General features: G+C 44.3%; 2 protein-coding genes across 6 annotated transcripts in view; one reads left to right on the top strand and one right to left on the bottom strand.

Moving 5' to 3' along the window:
* Positions 1-754: 754 nt before the first annotated feature.
* LOC135520364 (uncharacterized) lies at positions 755-13925 on the bottom strand. Of its 3 annotated transcripts, XM_064945856.1 has the most exons (13): positions 13731-13925; positions 12589-12927; positions 12107-12370; positions 11740-11775; positions 11152-11324; positions 10767-10929; positions 9842-9903; positions 9400-9592; positions 2928-3086; positions 2575-2648; positions 1821-1847; positions 1277-1323; positions 755-991 (listed from the first exon to the last, which is right to left on the bottom strand). In XM_064945856.1, exons 1-13 carry the CDS (start codon positions 13807-13809, stop codon positions 931-933), a joined length of 1677 nt encoding a protein of 558 aa, XP_064801928.1. In that variant the 5' UTR covers positions 13810-13925; the 3' UTR covers positions 755-930. The 3 variants fall into 3 exon arrangements, with proteins under 3 accessions (XP_064801928.1, XP_064801929.1, XP_064801930.1); XM_064945857.1 differs by lacking the exon at positions 11740-11775; XM_064945858.1 differs by lacking the exons at positions 755-991; positions 1277-1323; positions 1821-1847 and adding an exon at positions 1866-2267.
* A 2652-nt stretch (positions 13926-16577) lies between these two features.
* LOC135520362 (nectin-2-like) overlaps positions 16578-22327 on the top strand; it is an 81835-nt gene continuing 76085 nt past the window's right edge. For all 3 annotated transcript variants that reach the window (XR_010452372.1, XM_064945854.1, XM_064945853.1), the window contains exon 1: positions 16578-16941. Coding sequence is in view for 2 of the 3 variants with exons in the window: in XM_064945854.1 (XP_064801926.1) it covers positions 16857-16941 (85 nt within the window). In the remaining variant the exon portion in view is untranslated. The remainder of the gene's footprint in view (positions 16942-22327) is intronic.

Here is a 22327-nt window from a genome sequence, read left to right as displayed (position 1 = left end):
CGATGGGACAAGGACATCCCGGCCGGCCAAACCCTCCCCTTACCCGGACGATGCTGGGACTATTGTGCGCCACCTTATGGTCTTCCGGTCTCGCCCGGCCCCTCGATACAGCCTGGAACCCAACCCGGATCTGTAGTGATGCCTCTGGCACTGTGATGTAGTACCTTAGACCGCTGCGCCACTCGGGAGGCTATTACATTTATTTTTACTTGCCGATGACAAGCATACGCATAACATGATGCAGCCACCACCATGAAGAGTGGTAGTCAGTGATGTGCTGTGTTTGCCCCAAACATAACGCTTCGTATTCAGGACATAAAGTTAATTTCTATTGCCACATTCCTCTCCGGCAACTGAGTTAGGAAGGACGCCTGTATCTTTGAAATGATTGGGTGTATTGATACACCATCCAAAATGTAATTAAGAATTTCACCATCTTCAAACAGATATTCAATGTCTGCTTTTATTTTTTTTTTGCCCATCTACCAATAGGTGCCTTTCTCTGCAAGGCATAGGAAAACATCCATGGTCTTTGTGGATGAATCTGTGTTTGAAATTCACTGCTCGACTGAGGGACCTCAACTGAGGGACTGTACAAAGACAATGTAGTCATTCAAAACTCATGTTAAACACTATTATTGCACACAGACTGAGTCCATGCAACTTATTATGTGACTTGTTAAGCACATTTTTACTCCTGAACTTATTGAGGCCTGCCATAACAAAGGGGTTGAATACTTATTGACTCAAGACATTTCAGCTTTTCATTTTTATTAATTTCGTTTTGACATTATTGGGTATTGTGTGTTGGCTAGTGACATAAAATCTCAATGTAATCCATTTAAATTCAGGCTGTAACACAACAAAATGTGGAAAAAGTCAAGGCACTGTAAATGTCCATTTACTGAACAGAGGAGAGATAATATTGCTTCAAGCTTTTGCTGATAAATCCTGCGATGTAGAGGTCTCCAGAAGGCTGCATGATTTGTATCTGAAAAAAGAACACGCTCTTAAAGCACACAGACACACACAGGTACACACACACAAACGTATGCACCCATCCATGACATTCTGCACGTCACACCCAAAACCATACACACACACTTCGCTGTCAGTGCATTATGTGACATTATGTTACTGACGTGCAGCACCAGGTTGACAGTATCATAGTGATGTTCAGAGTTGATGGGGGTGAGAGGGCCTGTGAAGGGCAGATGGGAAATTGTGACAGAAATGCACACACACCACGCATGACCCAGGGCTATTTAATTCTTACCGATCCAATTCCTCATAGACATCATCCTCCCCTCTGGGCTTCAGGTCCTGAGAAGAAGAGGAGAAGAAGAGGAGAGAGAGAGAGAAGTGGTGGGAGGGAGGGAGGGCAAGAGAAGGGAGAAGGGCATAGCACAGCAAGAAATAGGAGGGGAGGAGAAGAAGAGAAAGACAGAGGCATTGTAGAATGAGAGAGGAGAGAGGGGGGAGAAGGGGGTGAAGAGGAGGAAGGGAGAGAGACAAGGGGGAGGGAGAGGAGATTACATTTAAAGGCATCCTCCTGGGTGGGATGCGATTGATTTGTTAATATCACTAATGTAAGGCTGACAGTTAAGAACCGACAGGTTTTTCTGAACCACAGGACTGATGGGTGGAGACATATCTGCTGACAGAAGAGGGAGAAACACACACACCCATACACGCACATGCGCACACACACACACTGAGGACAGACTAGCAAGGGAGGCCACTACAACCTCACCTCCGCACACAGACTCAGGGGAACGCTTCTGTGTCTGTGATGCTGAGAACAGAACATAATAACTCACCATGTACACTGAACTCTGAGGAGAAGTCTATAGGGAGAGAGGAGAGAAAACAGTGTTCAATAACAACACTGAACCCTGGGGAGAAGTCTATAGGGAGAGAGGAGAGAAAACAGTGTTCAATAACCACACTGAACCCTGGGGAGAAGTCTATAGGGAGAGAGGAGAGAAAACAGTGTTCAATAACCACACTGAACCCTGGGGAGAAGTCTATAGGGAGAGAGGAGAGAAAACAGTGTTCAATAACCACACTGAACCCTGGGGAGAAGTCTATAGGGTGAGAGGAGAGAAAACAGTGTTCAATAACCACACTGAACCCTGGGGAGAAGTCTATAGGGAGAGAGGAGAGAAAACAGTGTTCAATAACCACACTGAACCCTGGGGAGAAGTCTATAGGGAGAGAGGAGAGAAAACAGTGTTCAATAACCACACTGAACCCTGGGGAGAAGTCTATAGGGTGAGAGGAGAGAAAACAGTGTTCAATAACCACACAGAGTGAGAGAGAGTGAGAGAGAGAGAGAGAGGAATAGGGGGGGGTAGAGAAATGTAGAGAAAGGGTGAGACAGGGAGTTAGATGAGGGGTAAAGAAGAAGAAGCAGGGAAACAAAGGAAAACAAAGAGAGAAGAAGAAAGAGACAGAAACAGAGGGCCAGAGACAGGAACTGAAATGGTGGGGAGACTGAAGGAGGAGAGAGAGGGAGAAGAGAACAGAGATTCATCAGAGTATTCAGATACAGAGAAGGCATGAATCCATCACCTGTCTGACATCCTCAGGATTCTCATAGATATTTTCCACTTCCCCAGAGTAGTGGGAGAGAGACTGTTCAATACCTGTGGAGAAACACACACACACACACACACACACACACACACACACACACACACACACACACACACACACACACACACACACACACACACACACACACACACACACACACACACACACACACACACACACACACACAGTGAGAGGCAAACTGCCAGATTCATTGCATCGACCTCATAATATGTCATGCCACAGATCACTCACTGGACTTGACAGGTCCAGAGATTGAGAGAACACGAAGGAGGTAGGGATGTCAGAAAAGAAAACGCCGGAAAACTCACCACGGCGAGAAATGTCTTTCTGTCTCCATAGCAACACACCAGCAACCGTGGCAACCAGGGGCACCAGGAGTAATAAAGCAGAGAGGAGGGAGGGAAGGAGCGAGGCACTGTTGCTCTCTGGGTGAGGAGGAGAGATGGAAGTAGTGCTCTCTGTGTTCTCTGAGAGAAGAGGACAGAAAGAAGTGAGAAAGAGAAAAAGAGAATAAGTTAATGAGTGTTGTATGAATTTAATACTTGTACATCAATGATTAGTAAACAGTGTGGTCTTATTCCCAGCAGGGGGCAGGCCTGATCCCTGGTTTAGCTCCAGAGAGGTCCTGTCTAAATAGCGAAAGATAAAATGGGAGGGTGAGTCAATGTGGGTATGTTGAAATGTCTAACTCCTTATCATGGCAAGACACTCAGTATTATTCACACTCCATACAGTTATCTGGATGAAATAGAACGATGAAAGAGAAAGCTGGGAGGGGAGACACGGAATTATTACATGACATAACCATGTGATTAGCTCATGATATTCAAATGAGCCATTTGTAGACTGACAAAGCGCCACACGCGACATGAATACAGTTGTCTGGTGTGTTTGCATGGTGAGGTGAGGTGACATCATTCATGCAAACAGCCACAGGGAGACATGGGAGCTGTGTGGGAGGTGTCAGTTACCACAGTGACAACTACCTGCTCACAATCATCCAGAATATAAGAGAGACTTTGATGTCACCAGTGTATATCTTCATTTATATATATATCTTAATTTGTATACCAGCGATGTGACCATTACTAACATGCTACTGTTAATTATATATTGCTAATTTATGATGATTCTATTGTGAGGTTGAAGTCTTTCTGGATAAAAACAACTCAATTTGATGGCACCCATGTTTTATTTGTACGACATCATCTAGTTACAAATTCCAAAAACGTCCAGAAGTTTGTTTTTCGTAGAAGTTTCCTCTACAGGCCTTCACCTTGCCCTCCTTTCTTGACTTATACATGGTGCTTCAAATGAATCAATCATGAAGTGCTGTGTGAGGTGTAATTGATTGGTGGGGGTGGTGGTGTGTGTGTGTGTGTGTGTGTGTGTGTGTGTGTGTGTGTGTGTGTGTGTGTGTGTGTGTGTGTGTGTGTGTGTGTGTGTGTGTGTGTGTGTGTTGGAAAACTGTGGTGGCAGGGAGCTGACTCCCGGGCCAGGTTGACCTGCTCTGTTCTCAGTGCCAGCTTCTTTAACACTGCATGAATTATGGTAATTTGGTGAAGCGAGGTGAGGGGTAAATACCGTCACTCCTCAATGGCCTGGGTGCACCTTCCCTCCCTTCCTTCCTCTCTGCTCTCCTCTAATTGCCTTTCCCTACACACTTCCCCACATGACAAAATATTATACTCCACTCTGTAGTATCCCTCGACCATGTACTTCTTACTATAGAATATTGTAGTATACTGTAGTCCACACTGTAGTATTCTTTGATCATGTGTAGTACTTATAGAAATGTGTAGTATACTATAGCATACTATACTACACACAGTAGTATCCCTCGATCGTGTATTTCTTACATTATAACGATGTAGTATACTGTAGAATACTATACTACACGCTATAGTGCTTACTATATAATTTTGTAGTATACTGTAGAATACTATATTACATACTGTAGTATCCAGTCAATCATGTAGTGCTTACTATAAAATTCTGAAGTAAACTGTAGTATACTGTCAAATAATATACTACACACTGTAGTATCACTCGTTCCTGTGTAGTACTTACTATACAATACTTTGTAGAATACTACTGTCAAGACGCTAGCCCTTTCAGTGAATTGTCAAGCAGAAATGTGAACAACCCCCACTCTCCTGTTAGGAGGGGAGGGGCAGTTTTTATGACTTTCCTACGTCGTAAATTCCTTGCAGAGACTATTGTCTCCCTGACCATGTAGTATGGGAGAGAGAGGGTCACAGTAAAACAAAGGAACTCTCCCACCAAATTCTACTACATCCCAGAATGTGAGAATTGAACAATATTCCTATTTTGGAGAATGTGTAAACAGTCGGTGGAGAAGCCAGCTACGACCCGGTCCATTTCGTTTCATGTTTGTGACCTCATGAAAGACAATTCAGCCACATTACCCTAACTCTGTTTATACAGGTTCCTCAGTTACGAGGCTTGCATCTAATTCTTGTATAAAATGAATGAGTAAAAGATTAAACTATTTGCGAAATGATGTAATGTGATGTTAACCTTTAAAATGAGAGAATTGGCCACCCATGTAAAGTTTAACTAAGTCAGTAGCGACACCCAAATTAATAAAGATTGGTTGGAAATGATGAACCAACCCTTTTCCACTCTTGAATAAAAGCCTCGGTGGAACTCAATTCCAAATAACGGCAGGACTTGTCCCCCACGTTGAAAAGTACTAATTCTAATTTCAACTCTACAGACCAGGAAACGTGAGAGCTTGCTCCACACGTGAAATGGTATGAACTCTGAACTATTGATCATCTAAAGAAGAAGTGCATACTAAACTAGCATATATCAGATTGCAGCTGAACATATGCGCAAATCTAGTACGAGAACACTGACTGACGAGGACGAATCTCCAGAGTGAGATGAACCTCTCAGACCATGTGAACCTCTCACACAACATCCCGAAAGAATCTACAAAGGACAATGGCAACATCGACTGGCAAACCAGAGCCTCACATCACCAGCTCAACTATCGAAGCCAGCTTCACGTAAATACAATGCATTACTTTTCCGAATGAGTGATCGTTAGTGGCATATGTATTTATGTGAGAATAGCTTCCCAGGTCCGATAGAGACCCATGTTCATTAGTCTTCCTTCCAAAACCCCCTTCTCTTGTCTCTGAATCTATCATGTTATAACCAAACAGTTTTTTGTTAAGTCCACTAGGGATGATATTCACTGTATAATGTTATTATGTATTGTATATTCTGTAATTGTTTAATTATTTAGTAAATAAATAATTGAGCCAATAGGTGTATGGATGATTCATAGTAAAGGCTGGGTTTGTGCAGATAGCCAAGAATTTTATGACGTGGAATGAGAACTGATGATAATAATAATAATTACAGAGAATTGATTTGATAAAATAACGGTCATTCATTTAATGACAAGCCAGAGACACGACACTACAGTTTTATCCACATAAACACTATTGTTTTTTTACTATAGTAATACTACAGTATTCAATTTGCATATACCCTACCCATTCCCATCCCCATTTCCCAATTTGTGGCGGCAGGTAGCCTAGTGGTTAGAGCGTTGGACTCGTAACTGAAAGGTTGCTAGATCGAATCCCTGAGCTGACAAGGTAAAAATCTGTTGTTTTGCCCCCTGAACAAGGCAGTTAACCCACTGTTCCTAGGCCATCATTGTAAATAAGAATTTGTTCTTAACTGGCTTGCCTAGTTAAATAAAGGATAAATTAAAATTGTGCCACTCATGAGTGAGAAACCTACATGCCAAATATAGACTATATGTTGTGTTCCCTACAGGTTATAGAAAAGAGCATTGAACAATCCATTCATATTACAGTCCTAAAGGTTATGGAACATTTCCTCTTATAGTATTTGTCCAGTAGGTTTCCTCAAGGGGAAAGCACCCACTTCTACATCAAAGATAAAAAAAAAACACTTAGTAAATACTATGGTAATGTCTGCAAAAACACTACAGTGAATATTATAGTATATAAATATAGTAATAGTACAGTATTTATTCCATAGTATACAATATTATTTTCTTATGTGGGTCTATCATCCATCCCTCCCTCTTTCCCTATTTGCTCCCCTCTGTTCCTCTATTATTTCCTCCCATCTCACTCTCTCTCTTTCCCTGCCTCCCATCTCGCTCTCTCTCTTTCCCTGCCTCCCATCTCACTCTCTCTCTTTCCCTGCCTCCCATCTCACTCTCTCTCTTTCCCTGCCTCCCATCTCGCTCTCTCTTTCCCTGCCTCCCATCTCGCTCTCTCTCTTTCCCTGCCTCCCATCTCGCTCTCTCTGTTTCCCTGCCTCCCATCTCGCTCTCTCTCTTTCCCTGCCTCCCATCTCACTCTCTCTCTTTCCCTGCCTCCCATCTCGCTCTCTCTCTTTCCCTGCCTCCCATCTCACTCTCTCTCTTTCCCTGCCTCCCATCTCACTCTCTCTCTTTCCCTGCCTCCCATCTCGCTCTCTCTCTTTCCCTGCCTCCCATCTCGCTCTCTCTGTTTCCCTGCCTCCCATCTCACTCTCTCTCTTTCCCTGCCTCCCATCTCGCTCTCTCTCTTTCCCTGCCTCCCACCTTGCTCTCTCTCTTTCCCTGCCTCCCATCTCGCTCTCTCTCTTTCCCTGCCTCCCATCTCGCTCTCTCTGTTTCCCTGCCTCCCATCTCCTCTCTTCTCTCCCACATCCCAATAAGAGAGTAAATGGGACAACAAGACCACAATACAACGTTCAATCAGCCCTCACAAACAGCTCATTCTAAATGCAACACTTCCCTTTGCATATCCATTACTCTTGTTAAAACATTGCTTTGTTGTGTGTCATCATCATGGCTCCTCTGTATCAGTGATGTATGGGGGTATTGGTAGTGAGCTCATCTTCATTAGGAGATTCATTCAACTGTCAGATCCTTCTGTGGCTGTATGTGCTTCCTCAGATACAATGAATGTGAATACATTCCAGAGAGCTGTCCTGGTGTCCTCCCTCACCATTTACACTTATCAACTGAAGAAGTGTGGGGGTGTGAAGAGAGGGAGAGAGAGATAGAGAGAGAGAGACACAGACAGACACAGAGAGACAGGGAAACAAATACTATTTGAACCCATGCGGGTCTGGTGGTGATGACAGTGACAACCCATTACCTCTGTTGGGACAGAAGCCATAAACAGTCTGTCACTCAGCCAGGCAGGCACACGGGCAGGCAGGCAGGCAGGCAGGCAAGCAGGCAGGCAGGCGGGGCTACAAGGTCAGTGCTCTGTGAAGCGTTTTATAGTGGTTGTAGAGCCACTTCAGGTCAACTTGTCTGGCTGTGATAAGCAACAGAACAATGGGTTAAGGATGTAGAATAGGATAGAATGCAATAGAATAGAATAGGTGAAACAGACAATTAGACTCCCATTCAAAGCAATGCTCTGTGGTGTGTTGCTGGATCAGACATGGGACCATATTGGGTGTCATGTGGACGTTTTCTTCAGTCAATACTTGGCAAATCCTCACGCAGAATTCTGTGCCTTTCTCTGTCTTCTATATGTGTACAATTCTTGTTATTCTCACATTTAAAGTTTATGTGGAGTTTAGAATTGGAATTTAGAATTGGAATTTAGAGTTCATCCTGCCTATTCCATTTCTGGGCTGATTGGTTAGCTCACAACAGGGCCCTGGAGATAACGAGATGAGAATGGAGTGGGCACACATCCAGCACTGAAGGACTGGAGCAACGGGAGAGAGGGATAAACACAGGCAGGTGTGTTTACATAGCTAACGGATTAGCAGCTGAGCTAGCCTGCTGTTCACTTCTCTCTGTTGGGAAGGGATGTCTGGTGTGCTTAGGATTTAGAGCTGTGATTCCCAACCAGGGGTACTAGGACCCCTGGAGGTACTCGGCCTATCCACAGAGGGTACTTGAGAAGACTAATGAGACCATAGGCCTACTGGTAAAATGCACATGAGGGGGTACTTCAGGGCTACTCCGGGGAGAGCAAAATTCTGTTGGTGAAACAGTAACCCAAAAAGGTTGGGAACCACTGATCTAGAGCAGTGTTTCCCACCTCCGGTCCTCTAGTACGCCCAACAGTACACATTTTTATTGTAGCCCCAGACAAGCACACCTGATTCAACCTGGCAACTAATCATAAGGCCCTCAAAGAGTTGAATCAGGTGTGCTTGTCCGCGTGTGCTGTTGGGGACCACTGATAGAGGAGGTTCATGTTCAGTAAACATGGACTTGGATGAGTGCCTATTTGGTCATAATGATTATAGTGGTGTTGGCTATAATGGTGTTAAAGAGCAAAGTATATTTGAAGCTCTCAAATGGAAACATGCAAACAGATGAGTTACATAACTTCCTGGTTTTACAACTTCTCTGTTTGTATGATTCCATCTGAGTGGTTTAAATATACTTTCCCCTTCTGTTAATCACTGATGAGAATCACTGATGGGAACTGACCAGGGGCGGACTGGGACCAGAAATCGGCCCTGACATTTCTAAAACATCGGCCCAGACCGCCCCTGGAACTGACTGTGTAGGTGCGAGGGAGAAAGGATAAGATGATAGCAAGAAGGAAAGGAAGCATTGTAAAGGGATCTATTTGGACAAACATATAGGCCTATTGTTGGTCCTGCTAGGTACAGTTAGTTGACACTGACCTGAGAAAAGTTTAGCATTTTTAGCATTACCGATTATGGTTAGCATTAGGAGAGGGTAAGCTGATCTTAGATCTATATCTAAAGACCCAAGTTGGACCATTTGGTTCTCTCCACCTTTCGGGGGCAGTTTGACGGTGTAAACAGCCTTGACCGCCTGTCCGTTCTGCAGCTGCATGGTGCAGGTGTAGTTCCCAGCCGTGTCCTGGGTGGGGGACAGGGGGACCTCGGTGCTGAGGTGACCCGGGCCAGAGGAGCTCCACTTCAGCGTGCGACTCTGGTTCTGGTGGCTCCACACCACCCGCTTCACCTGGTGGATGGAGGAGGATGGATTGGGTTTATACAGTGTGTTCTTCATATACCAGGGCCGTGTTCAGGGGACTATGCAATAGTCCAGGTTGTCCTTCCCTGTTTCAGTCAGTTTTCCGTTTTGTGCCTAATGAACTCAGCCCAGGTGCTCAAGGAGCCATTTTGTGCCTGAAAGCTCACCACACATCAGCTAACTATCAAAGTGAAGAGATGAGGCATGAATGTTGCCAGTCAGGGGATGGTTACCTACCTGGGAGCGCTCTGTATAATGACACGTCAGGACCAGGGCTGATGGAGAATGTCTGGCTTTCACTGGGATGGAGGGATAGTGAGAAAGGGGGAAGGAGAAGAGAGTGGAAGGCAAGGGAGTAGGAAAGAAAAGGATAATGTGAGGTAGGGATAAGGAGAGAGTGAAGGAAGTACCAATAAGTGGTAGTCAGGGGACAAAAAGAGAAGCGGGCAAGGAGAGGTGGAAGATGAGTTAGAAGGGGGGGTGGATGAAAAGAAAACAATGAGAGGATCAGAGATTGGTCAAAATAATATATATTCATTACACAGAATTGCTTCTAATGTGTCGCCTGATGGTGACTGATGCCCCATGTCTCATCAAACCCCAATGAGGATCAATCTGGGTGTAATCAAGCCCTACAGACACACACGTGCCTGTCAGTGATTACAGTGTTTAATGTGTGCCTCCCACAGCCCTGGTGAGAGTGCGGCAGGTATAATCATACATAATTACACCCATGAGGCAAGATAAAAAATATATGGGTCCGCGGGGCTTTATGTGTGTGTGTGTGTGTGTGTGTGTGTGTGTGTGTGTGTGTGTGTGTGTGTGTGTGTGTGTGTGTGTGTGTGTGTGTGTGTGTGTGTGTGTGTGTGTGTGTGTGTGTGTGTGTGTGTGTGTGTGTGTGACAGACGTGTGGAGCAGGTTGACAGTGACAGATCGCTTGGTCATGTCTGGGCAGCTGTGATGGCTGCCAGAGGGACGGTGATTATTAAAGACTTCCGAGACTACAAAAAGGGACAGACAGGTGTGTGGGTATGTGTGTGTTTCTGCGTGTGTGGGAGTTGGACAGTATTTTTAGTCTTTGTTTTTATTCATACCGATATCTCTATTTCAGACATAAATTAATCACACTTCTCTCTTCACTCCTCCCTCTTCCCCTCTGTACCTTGGAGGATGCTAAGCAGGGTCCTCTGGCTGAACGCGTTGTCATTGAGGAAGACCTCACACATGTAGAGGCCTCCGTCATTCAGCCCCGGGCTCAGCAGGAAGGAGAAGAAACCCTCTTTTGGGGTAGACAAAGGCCCGTCCAGGCTCAGCTGGGCATGAGTCTAGATCAATCAAATTCATTCAATCACATTCATTTATAAAGGCTCTTTTTACGTCGCGAGTTGTCATAAAGTGCTTTTACAGTAACCCGGCCTGGAAACTGTGGAGCAGGCAGAAACAGAAGCACTGTAGCTAGGAAAACCCCCTTGAAGGAAGAAACCTGTAGAGGAACTCAGTTGCACGTAAGCATGAACATATACACACACATCCTCTTCTGAGTGTACCTTGCTCTGCTCTGTGCGGTCCCTCCAGCGGTCATACTCGTAGACCAGGGTTGTGGTGTTGATGTTTCTGCTGTCTGGGGGCTTCCAATAGAGCAGGACATAGTCGCCCCGCATCGGAGGGCAGGCGAGGGTGAGAGGGGTCTGGGTGAGACTGGCCATAGAGATCTGAGCACCTAGGGAGGGGGTGAGGAGAGGGAGGGGGAGGGAGAGAGAGAAAGAGAGAACGGGGGAATGGGGGAAAGAAAGAGAATGAGAGGTGCATAAGTGAGAGAGAACGTGAGAGATAAGAAGAGAGAGTGGTGGGGGGACGGTGAGAGAAATATGTGGGGAAGATTGTGGGGTTGAGAGTATTAGAGAGGAGGATGAGTGACAGAGCTGGCAGTTTGGAGAGGAACAGAACAGACAGAGGAAAAGAAAACGAGATAGAGAGAGAGGTGCACAGCAGCAACAGGGATTATGTCGTTATGTTTCTGAGAGAGAGCTGGTCCCTCAGTAAGGTCAGTTTGTATTGTGCTGCTTGATCCAGAGACTGCTGACTCTGTGTTTTAGCTCGACTAGAGTCTACTGTACATGGTGACTGGCACTCACTATGGCTTATATTGGTGAACGAGGCTACATTCATACCTAGAAAGAGGGAGAGAGGGTGAGCGGGAGAGGGTGGGAGGGAGCGAGAGAGGGAGAGAGGGTGAGCGGGAGAGGGTGGGAGGGAGCGAGGGAGGGAGAGAGGGTGGAAGAACGACAGAGAGGGAACAAGGGAGTGAGAGAGATAAAGGGACAGAAATAAAGCATTTGGGTTATAGTGTGAGCACATATAAATACTAGTCAATTACATAACAATGCCAATACAATGCCGATCTAAATACAATGCTTTACTTGGAGTATTGAGATTCATTCCAGATTACAATTATGTCACTACACCCTTTCCTGCCTCTCTCCACCCCCCGTCATATCTCACCATCCACACGGAGGTCCACAGTGAAGGGGAACATAGGGGAGCTGCTGTTACCCCTTGGGTACACCTGGCAGATGTATACCCCCTGGTCAGTGAGGCGTATCTGGGGCAGCTTGGCAACACCCCCCCCTGACCTCCTTGCCAATCGTAGCGGCGTCCCGCCAGGGGACAGCCAGGTTACCTCGGAAACGGCGGAGATGGGGGACACTTCTGCCATCAGACGCAGTGTGCTGTGGTGAGGGAGAGTGGCTGAAGGAAAGATAGAGACTGGGACCGATGTAGGAGGTAGGAAATAGGAGGAACGAAAGAAGAGATAAAAAACATGTGGGATATTGATACTACAGTCTGACCTGATTGTGTCAAATAAAGTGGGCATGGGAAATGATTTACACAAAATATTTGTATCAATACCATCACAACTGTATATTACATGTATATGGACATACTATAATGGTAGGTTTGTGTACAGGACCAGAGTTCTATACCTGTGAGGATGGCTAATAGTATGATCTTCTCTCTCAGTTTCTTCTCTTGCTGTTTAATCAGACAGGAGTAGCGACCCTTGTCCTCCATTTTGGGGACAAACAGTAGAGAGAAGTCCCCAGTTTCCTGAAAGTTTGAGTCAACCAATTGCATGGAAGCCTTTGAGGCTGCGCCCGAGAACTGCTGCCTCTCATTGGCTGAGAGGACCAGTTTCCAGTGGTCCACCCCGGGAGACTTCATCTTCCAATTAATGCTCACAGAGCCCGTGAGAGGCCAATCAACACAGGGTAAGGTGACTTCCCTGCCAACCATTGTTACGACAACATCACTCCAGTCAGGGTCTGATGACGACAAAAAACACACACAAAAACAAGTGAGTGAAATAGTGATAGGTCTAACCTTCCAATGGGCTTACAGGGGAACTTCTGCCATGGCTGCTCACACCTATCCGGCTCTATGTGCTCTGTAAAAACGTAAGGTGCTAGTAGAAGGGGTTGCAGTTGGATCAGGCACTGGCCTCACTACTGATAGATGAGACTTGAGGAGATAAGAGGTGACTAGTTCTGGAGCCACAATCAACACTCAGACTTAACCCAGAGACGCTCATCTCTGCTTCCAGGGGACTCTCAAATGGCACCCTACTTCTTAGAGCCCTGGTCCAAAGTAGTGCACTATATAGGTAATAGAGTACCAGTTGGAACGCATCCCCAGGTTTTTATCCTTCCTTTATAATCAGTAACTGATTTAGATCAGGAAGAGCCAGTGTGTTGTGGACTATTTAAGCCTAATCAATGGCATTAATGGACCAATTAAACGCCAAGGAGAGTTGAGAGCCAGCCAGACTGGATGGATTAGAGATGTGTATCCCTGCTTTGACCTCCAAATGACAGGAATATTTCTAAACCTCTACTGAAATACTACCTTATTTATAAAATACTACCGTATTTATAAAATACTACCTTGATTATTTTCTATGTTATGTCTTCCATATGCTTTCTGATAAAAGATCCACTGAAGAATCCCACATTCGTTTTCAGCTTCAAAACGAGTGGGTAACCCAGTCACAACAGTTGTATGGGAGAATAATTGCAAGTGAAGGTTATTTGTGCGATGTCAGCTATCAATGGTTAAAATTTTGCCATACCTTTAGTGGTCGTGTCAGATTGGGTGATGAGCATCGCTGAAGAAGAAATAAGAACAAAGAGGAGCCATCTAAACTCCATGGTCCAAGAGGAGGCAGCCGAGCAGGTGTAAAGTCAACTCACACGCAGACCAACACACACTCTCCACTAGCACCCACCACCACCACCACAAACAACAACACCCTTCTCATCTCCAGTTTACTAGCAACATTTCTGTATTCTATAACTGTCATTAACAGGGAATGTGGTTGCGTTCAAAATGGCATTCCATACCCTATTTAGTGCACTACTTTTGACCGGGGCAAATAGTACCGGTCAAAAGTAGTGCAATATATAGGGAATATGGTGTAATTTGGGGCCAAACTTGTGTCTTTACTTTGAACAGGATACGACCTGTCCAAAACCTTGATAGTGTTCAGGAAGAGAGTGTCACTGTGTCCACTGTTGGTGACTGATAAACACTTGTAGGACTGGCACAGGGGGAAAAGGCTAGCACAGAAACACAAACACGCACACAGGCAACACACACACACTCACTCACACACACACACACACACAGTATAACACACCAGGCTACATGATGATGTAAACTCATGCTGCAGCTCAGGCACTGTACTGTGTATGTTCTTGAACAGAGAGGGAAGAACTTCACTTGGGATAAAATCCATACGAAAAAGACCAATAAAGTGGCGAGAGAGATGAAGAGAGGAACAGAGTGAAAGTGAGGGAGAAAGACAGAGAGAGGTAACAAGGAAGTTAGAGAGATAAAGAGTTTGGGTTATAGTGGGAGCAGTGGAACCCCTGGGCTAAATGTCTTTACATCCCATAAATGTGTTTAATTAAGCTAACGGTGCTATCAGCTCCTCTGAGCTCCATTACTCCATTACCAGATACACTCTTAATTACCACTGAGCTGACGGGGAGAGAGGGGAGAGAGAGAGAAAAAGAGGGGGGAGAGAGAGAAAGAGAGAGAGAGAGAGAGAGAGCGAGAGAGAGAGATGGGAGAAAGGGGAAGGGTGTGGGAGAAAGAGAAAGATGGGACAAGGGAGAGAGAGAGGGGGAGATAAATGAGGAAGAGAGAAAGATGTATGACAATGTGAGAAATTGGAAAATACAGTAAAAGAGAGAAAGTAGCAACAGAAAGAGAAGTAGTGACAGGGTGAGTGATAGAAACCAGAGATACTGAGAGAGAGAGAGAGAGAGAGAGAGAGAGAGAGAGAGAGAGACTTCAACTATCTGTACATTGTTACAATACTGTACATAGCCAATAATATAACATTTGAAATGTCTAAATTATTTTAAAACTTTTGTGAGTGTTATGTTTACTGTTCATTTTTCATTGTTTATTTCCCTTTTGTTTTCTTCTATTTCACTTGCTTTGGCAATATAAACATATGTTTCCCATGCCAATAAGTCTCTTTGAAATGAATTGAGAGAGAGACAAGAGAGAGAGCATGGGTGTACTGATCTCCTCCCTCATGGATAAATAATCACTCTAAGCTCTGGCTCAGTTTAATGAGTGCAGCCAATGAGCTAATACCAGACAGCTATGAACTCCACTATCCTAGTCACAGACCCACAGGCAACCCCAGGAAAGGGTGACAGGAGTGGAGAGGAAAACGAAGAGAGAGGAGTGAAAGACAAGGCCGGGATAAAGAAAGTGAGGGACAATACGAGGAGAGGGAAGAGTGACCAAATCCAGACATAACATTGGCCAGATGAGTGAGGGATGAGGGGAGAGGGGAAAAACGAGTTAGGCCCCTATATAGGGGAAGGGCTCAGAGTATTAAAAGTGAAAATAGATTGGGAGAATTCAGAGGTGAACATTGTGGACTGACAGAGGAGAGGAGAAAAGGAGAGGGGAGAGCAGAGGAGAGAAAATGAGAGGTTAGGGGAAAAGAGTGAAATGTGTGATGAGAAGGAGGGAATTACAATGAATCAATGTTCTCTGCACGTCTGTAAAACACATGGGTTTACAGATTAGCCTTAAAGCTGGATGATAATATGGCTTTGCAATGTTGCTTTGGTGGACAATAAGAAAATGCTGTTTTTTGATTAGTGGGTGCAGGGGTGACTAACCTTGACCTAGAGATCTGATCTGGGTGTGCAAGCTTCAGTTCCAGCCCTGTTTTAATACAGCTAATCAAGATATTTAGAATCACACCCGAGTGTCATCATTTGATTGTGACATCTGCGTCAAAGATTTTGATTGTGAAATCAATGTTCGTGGTTATTGGATTGTAACGTTTGTTCCAGTGTTTAATTGTATTGCGACACTTGAGTAGTGTCATGATTGTGGGACGTTAGAGCCAAACAGCAGAGGGCGCAATAATCATCCATTTGCCTCATTCCACCACTGCTGGGCTGTTGTGCCTAGAATTCGATAATTGAATGGTACATGTATTACAATTGACCTAATCAGTGTAAAATATTGGAGAGGGTGTACTTTCCCATAAATTAGCCTACACATTACGGGTAGATTTTTTTTTTCTAAATCAAAACGTGAAGTTTGTAGCATCCTCCATCAAAATGTTTTTATTTCAAATAAAAAGACAGTAGAAAACTGAAGAGGGTAAAATTGACGAATATGCCTAGTTTATTTTTTGTAAAATACAGGCAAGATAGCTCGCCTTGAGGCTAAACAAATGTAAGTGTGCGCCCTATGCTGCCCAGTTAGTGCTGGAAATCAACAAGGTTTCCGTTTTGGATAACACAATCTTTTAAAAAGTATAATTCCTCAATATTCTCATCCTTTTGGGAGTTTCTAAACTCCAGTCACATATCGTTTGATTTCAAGGAACTGTGACGTTGCCTAGGGATAGTCCATGACATCACACCCAGTAGCGATCTCTCCGCAGTGTGGAAATAGTTGAAGAGCGCACGCAGTCCAATCCACAAAACACATTTTTAGCTAAGCGAGGAATATACATTTGTGAGTTTCTTGTCAGCATCGCTTGGACATGATTTGTATTCTTTTTAACAGGCTCTGAAAGACGCGCAGTCAGTGAAGGACGTTTGAAAACTGACTTCTGATTAGTTCACGATTAAGTTCAAACCGGGAAAAGACACGGATAGAGGTTGTTTTTATCAACGACATAAGATTCATTTAAAATCAGAGCACAGGCAGCATGGCGAGAGAAGACGCTCGAAATTGGCATGACTTCACAAAAATGATCGGACTGTTCAGCGTGGTCACGTTGCTGACTTTTCAAGGTAAGACGAACACATTTCAAAAACAACCATAGAAATTCACCAGCAGCCTACGTTATCTTATACTCTAACCACGGATCGGTTGGTTGTGTCACCTGCTGGGGAGGTTTCAGTTACGATCCAATCAACGTGCAGGTGGACACTCGGTCTTAACGTCGTTTTCAGGCTAACATTTCCTTCTTACGGTCGTGAAATAAATTATGAATAAACAAAGTCTACTTGTGTCCCTCAACTAATTTGACTAGACTACTTTCTGACCGTGACACTATCTCACTCGGTAACCAGAGTTTCGGCGTAAAGTAGGCTACGCGGTGTTTTTGCTCTTAAGGTGTGGCTCAGTTGGCAATCGAAGTATATGTTTCTCTCTGGTGCATTGTCACTTGTTCTGTTCCAAATACAACCCTAGCGCTGTTGCGTGTCCTTGATCCTCTTTCCCCGGGACCACGCTTCTCCTTCAATTCCTCACGTCCCCCTGCGCCTTTTATTTTCTCTATCATCATCCTCGATGAGTGCCAGTTCACAACACATACATTGGGTTAGAAAGAGCTTTTAATGTAAACAGTGCAGCAACAGGGAGTAGCCGAGTTGCCACCAACAACACAAAGTGTTTGAGGCTGCAGTTTCACACTTGATAGCGTCCTTGTGGCCTGTGCATTGTTAATAAACACCTGTGCCCAGAGCCATATATTTAAGAAATAAGGCCTGAGAGGTGTGGTATAGGTCCAATATACCACGGCTAAGGGCTGTTATTATTTCGCGATGCAACGCGGAGTGCCTGGATCTACAGCCCTTACATGCTGAGAAGACCGTGCGTCCGCCATAGCAGGCAGCCGTGGTATATTGGCCATACACCACAACCCCCCGAGGTGCTTTATTGTTCTTTTAAACTGGTTACCAACGTAATTAGAGCAGTACAAATGCATGTCATACCCGTGGTATACAGCCTGATATACCACGGGCTTCAGCCAATCAGCATTCAGGGCACGAACCACCCAGTTTATAATTAGTTAGACCAACTGAGAATATTGAATATTTTTCTAATTCTAGACATAGTTGCATAGTATTGTTTAAATATTCACCATATAATGTTAAAGTAAAAATCAACTCAAACTATATTTTGGTATTTTTCTAAATGCTTTGCATGTCAGCAGTCAAGTTAAAGATGTTGGACTTTCAAAGTGTCACGTTTCGCATCATATGATGTATTTTGCTCTGCATGATGATGTGGCTTAGTGACACTGCATCTTGAAAGTCCAATATCTTGAATACCTTACTTCTGAAATGCAAAACATTTTGGGACTGCATCAACAGTGGACTAATAACTAAAATCTTGCATTTTTATTTTTTTGTGGATTTGAACCTGGCTGCCATCGAATGTTGTCATGTAAATGCATCACAATGCTCATTCTAGACATTCTGTTTTGTCGTCTTTAAAAACAATATTCCTCATTGCTAATAAAAAGGAAAACACTGCAGTTCAAATAAAAATCACCTGAACAGTAGTGTGCGCTGTGTTTTTATTTAATAAATTAATTTAATTTTTATTGTGTGTGCATTTTACCCCTTTTTCTCCCCAATTTCGTGGTATCCAATTGTTAGTAGCTACTATCTCGTCTCATCGCTACAACTCCTGTACGGCTCGGGAGAGATGAAGGTTGAAAGTCATGCGTCCTCCGATACACAACCCAACCAAGCCGCACTGCTTCTTAACACAGCACACATCCAACCCGGAAGCCAGCCGCACCAATGTGCTGGAGGAAACACTGTGCACCTGGCTACCTTGGTTAGCGCGCACAGCCCGCCACAGGAGTCGCTGGTGCGCGATGAGACAAGGATATCCCTACCGGTCGCGGCCGGTTACGACAGGGCCTGGGCGCGAACCCAGAGTCTCTGGTGGCACAGCTGGCGCTGCAGTGCAGCTCCCTTATCCACTGCCCCACCCGGGAGGCCCCTGTGTTTTTATTTTTTATTTGTCATGATTTCACCTAGAACTCCAGCACCTGCAAATAAGTACCTGGATGCATAGTAGGACAGCACCCATTGAAAAATCAGGCTACTGTCCCCAACTAGTTCTAGTTGCCAATGTATTTGCTGTATTCAGAAGGTTAATTTATTCAGGTGTGGTAGGCTTCGTGCTCAGGTGTGCAGATTCTCTCCTTACACTTGCACAGTGATCAGGAAAGTTGGCCCAAACAAATTTAAATCTCTATATTAATTTATTTGTAGTGGCAATTTAACCCAGACCTCTTTATTTTTCCTTTCCCATGGATAAAAAAGTCAACACTGTCTAAGGAAACCTTAGTGCCACAGAAAGAGAGGGTAGTGGCCTAGCCGAGTCCTACTGTACTGCCTGATGTAGTTGATTAAAATTTAATTTAATTTATTTAACTAGGCAAGTCAGTTAAGAACAAATTATTATTTTACAGTGATTGCCGAACCTGGCCAAACCCTAACCTGTACAACGCTGGTCCATTTGTGTGCTGCCCTATTGGACTCCCAATCACGGCCGGTTGTGATACAGCCCGGGATCGAACCAGGGTCTGTAGTGACGCCTCTAGCACTGAGACTGCGGTGTCACTTGAGAGCATTGTACATAACACAAAAATAATATCATCATCTGGCCCAGAAATGTATTTTGTTTTCTGATTTATTTATGGCGTGGACCTTTTCATCCCAAATCCATTTTACAGAACATCTAGTGCACTTAGGGGGAAGGAAAACGGTGACAAACAAAAAGGTTTCTGCATTTTTATCAGGGAAAATGCTGGTTTAACCAGTTCAAGTGTAAAAATCTCCCTCTTCACTTTACTGATTTTACAGAAAGAGCCTCTTACACGACAATGTTCAGGCCTTGTTTGTGTTTTTTTTTGTGGGAGTATGGTTTTAGATTTTTTTTAGTTCTTTGCTAAGCCATGAAAATCTTGTTTATAAGGAAATGACCAAAAAGAGTTTCAATAGCTTAGTAGAGGAAGGTAGGCTTAGTTCAGTTCTAATCAATTTCAATTTAATATAGTCTCATAACACAGCTTACAATGTAATAACATTGAGTTTAATTTGTTTTGAATTAAGGTAGGCTTCTATAGTATGAAAATCAATAAAAGACATGTCGTAGAAAATTAAGGTATCTTGAGAGAATGGATGGGATTCCACTTTGAGCCCTAAAACGACACTGTAATACCCCCTAACGAGGTGGAGGCCCTATGTGGGTCAGGAGGGCTTGAACCCTGTTACCATGGTGATGTTTTATATTGAAATAGGGCTATGGGGTCAGCTGTGACTGGTTACGTCGTCTTTACGGCTGAGTAAACGGCGTTGGTGTGTGTGTGAGAGCGACTGGTGGGCTGACAGGGTCAGGGGAGAGAGCAGGCTACAGTCGCACGCTTTTGGAAGAAGAGAGAAATGTGACATTAGGCCAAATTGACTTTGTACAGTGAAGACACTTGAAATCCTCCTGATGGGTCTCTTCAGCCATTTGGGAACCGGTGTCTTCTTTAGAATGATGCAGAGACAGTGCAGGCTGAGGATTGTGTTCGGAGTCAGTCTGTTGATGGTTGGTAGGTCAGTTGGTTTATAGGACTGAATGAACAACTGATTCAGACCCCCCCCGTCCTCCCCGCCACCACCACTTGAGCGCCCTCCCCCGCCTGCCAGACCCAGTACATACAGGGGGCCTTGTTCTCTTGTCTTTTATTTTCTACCATCTTTCATGTTCCTGTCCAGCGCTTTTGTTTGAGCGACGTTAGTTATTGGTTTATTCAAACGCACTCCCTTCTCTCCCTCTGTCCTCAAGGCCACGCTGTTTATGGGTGTCTGAGAGGGGGAGGGAGAAGGGGGGTGAGAGAGAAAGATGTGTAATTCCACGGATAAAAGAATGTGGAATGTGTGTTTTGAGGGGATGGGAGACTATAATTGAAACATTCTTATCTAAATCAATGTTTTTTCCCAGACAAACGCAGCAAAAACAACGCTGCAGAAATAGACTAGTCTTATTTCAAATTGTAAAAGCAACCTTTTTTGAATGTGTGAACCTTTCAATGAATGTCTGTATGCTCGAGGTGTTATGTTAATGAGGTGTCGTTGCCCCTCTGTTCTAGAGCTGCAAATGCCATGGGGATTGGGAAAAGGTCAGGTGTGTGTGTCCGTTAGCCTTGCTTTGGCTGCTTTTAGTATGGCTTCATCACTGGCCCTGTCTCTCACACACACACACACACACACACTGCAGGGCCTTTTTAGAGCGTAGAGCAATAGTTGCCCTCATCACCAGTAAACCTCAGTTGATTCAGACATAAATGTGTGTTTTTAGTTTACAGCCCAATGGAGTCGTGAATGTAATACTAAGTGTGTGTGTGTGGACGGAGCCCAACACCTGTGGCCCTGACTCTGCTGCCTCCATGGAATTCTAATTCAATCCTCATTTTATGGCAGTTTATAACAGTTCATCAATGAACTACATTCCACATAGAATGAAAAGACCTACTGCAGTAAGTCAAGCCATAGAGCTTATTGATGCATGTGTCTATAATCAATGTATGTGGAGAGACGATGGTTATTTTCTCTGTATTCATATTTCCTTTAAATCAAAGGCCGGACTAGGTTGTTGTTGATTTAACAAACATCATTGGACAGGATGGGTAGTTCTAGGGAGTGAGTGAAGGGGAGAGGGATGTATAGAGAGCGAGGGAGAGTTTGGTCGATCAGCAGCAGTTCTTGTCGCTGAATTGTAAGTTTTGCTTTTGGACTGGGAGGCAGGAGCAATAGTAGTTGACACCGCTAGCTAGTGATAAATGAGGGTGTGTAACCTGAGGCTATGCTGTGTAGGGCTGACCCCATTTAATCGATTGTTTGGTAAATAGGCTGTTGGTCAACCAATATATATATTTTTCGACAAGCATATGTAAAACAAAAAAAATAATTATGGCACACGAGACAGCTGTCTGATTCACGCCCGTCTCAGGGGACTAGTCCATTGCGGTGGCCGCAGGGATGGCCAGTAGTACAGTTATTGTTAATTCCCATCATTTCTAATCTACAATGTTTGTTTGGTTATGGTAATTTCTGTTAATGCATTCAAAATATATTATTACTACAGTCTTGTCATCGGAGGAGTGGACACGTTGTTTGTAGAGTGCACAACCTAGGCTACACTTGTGAGTTTTGGTTTATTGCATTCCATTTATGAGTTGTAAATGTATTTGTTGTCTTTTGTTTGGAGCACTCCTGTCATTGTTGAGTAAGGACACGCACCTGATTGTTCATAGAAGTAGGCCTATAGGCTACCTGGCATGCATGCAGATGTAGGCCTATAAATGTGCCCATTCGAGGATCTGATAGAATTAGTAGCCTGTCTTGACCATCACTGTGTAACTTCTCAAAGGAATATTTTCTTCGC

This window comes from Oncorhynchus masou, chromosome 29 (genome assembly GCF_036934945.1).
Source record: "Oncorhynchus masou masou isolate Uvic2021 chromosome 29, UVic_Omas_1.1, whole genome shotgun sequence".
Lineage (NCBI taxonomy): Eukaryota > Metazoa > Chordata > Actinopteri > Salmoniformes > Salmonidae > Oncorhynchus > Oncorhynchus masou.
This window is presented reverse-complemented; position numbering and strand designations above follow the sequence as displayed.

Excerpts from the sequence above, each read along its gene's own strand:
- LOC135520364 (XM_064945856.1), bottom strand. The coding sequence starts at position 13,809 with ATGGAGTTTAGATGGCTCCTCTTTGTTCTTATTTCTTCTTCAGCGATG. Across the intron at positions 9,904-10,766 it reads CCTGCTTAGCATCCTCCAAG|TGAAAGCCAGACATTCTCCA; the intron begins GTACAGAGGGGA and ends CCTCCATCCCAG. Across the intron at positions 3,087-9,399 it reads CGTCAAACTGCCCCCGAAAG|AGAACACAGAGAGCACTACT; the intron begins GTGGAGAGAACC and ends CTCTTCTCTCAG.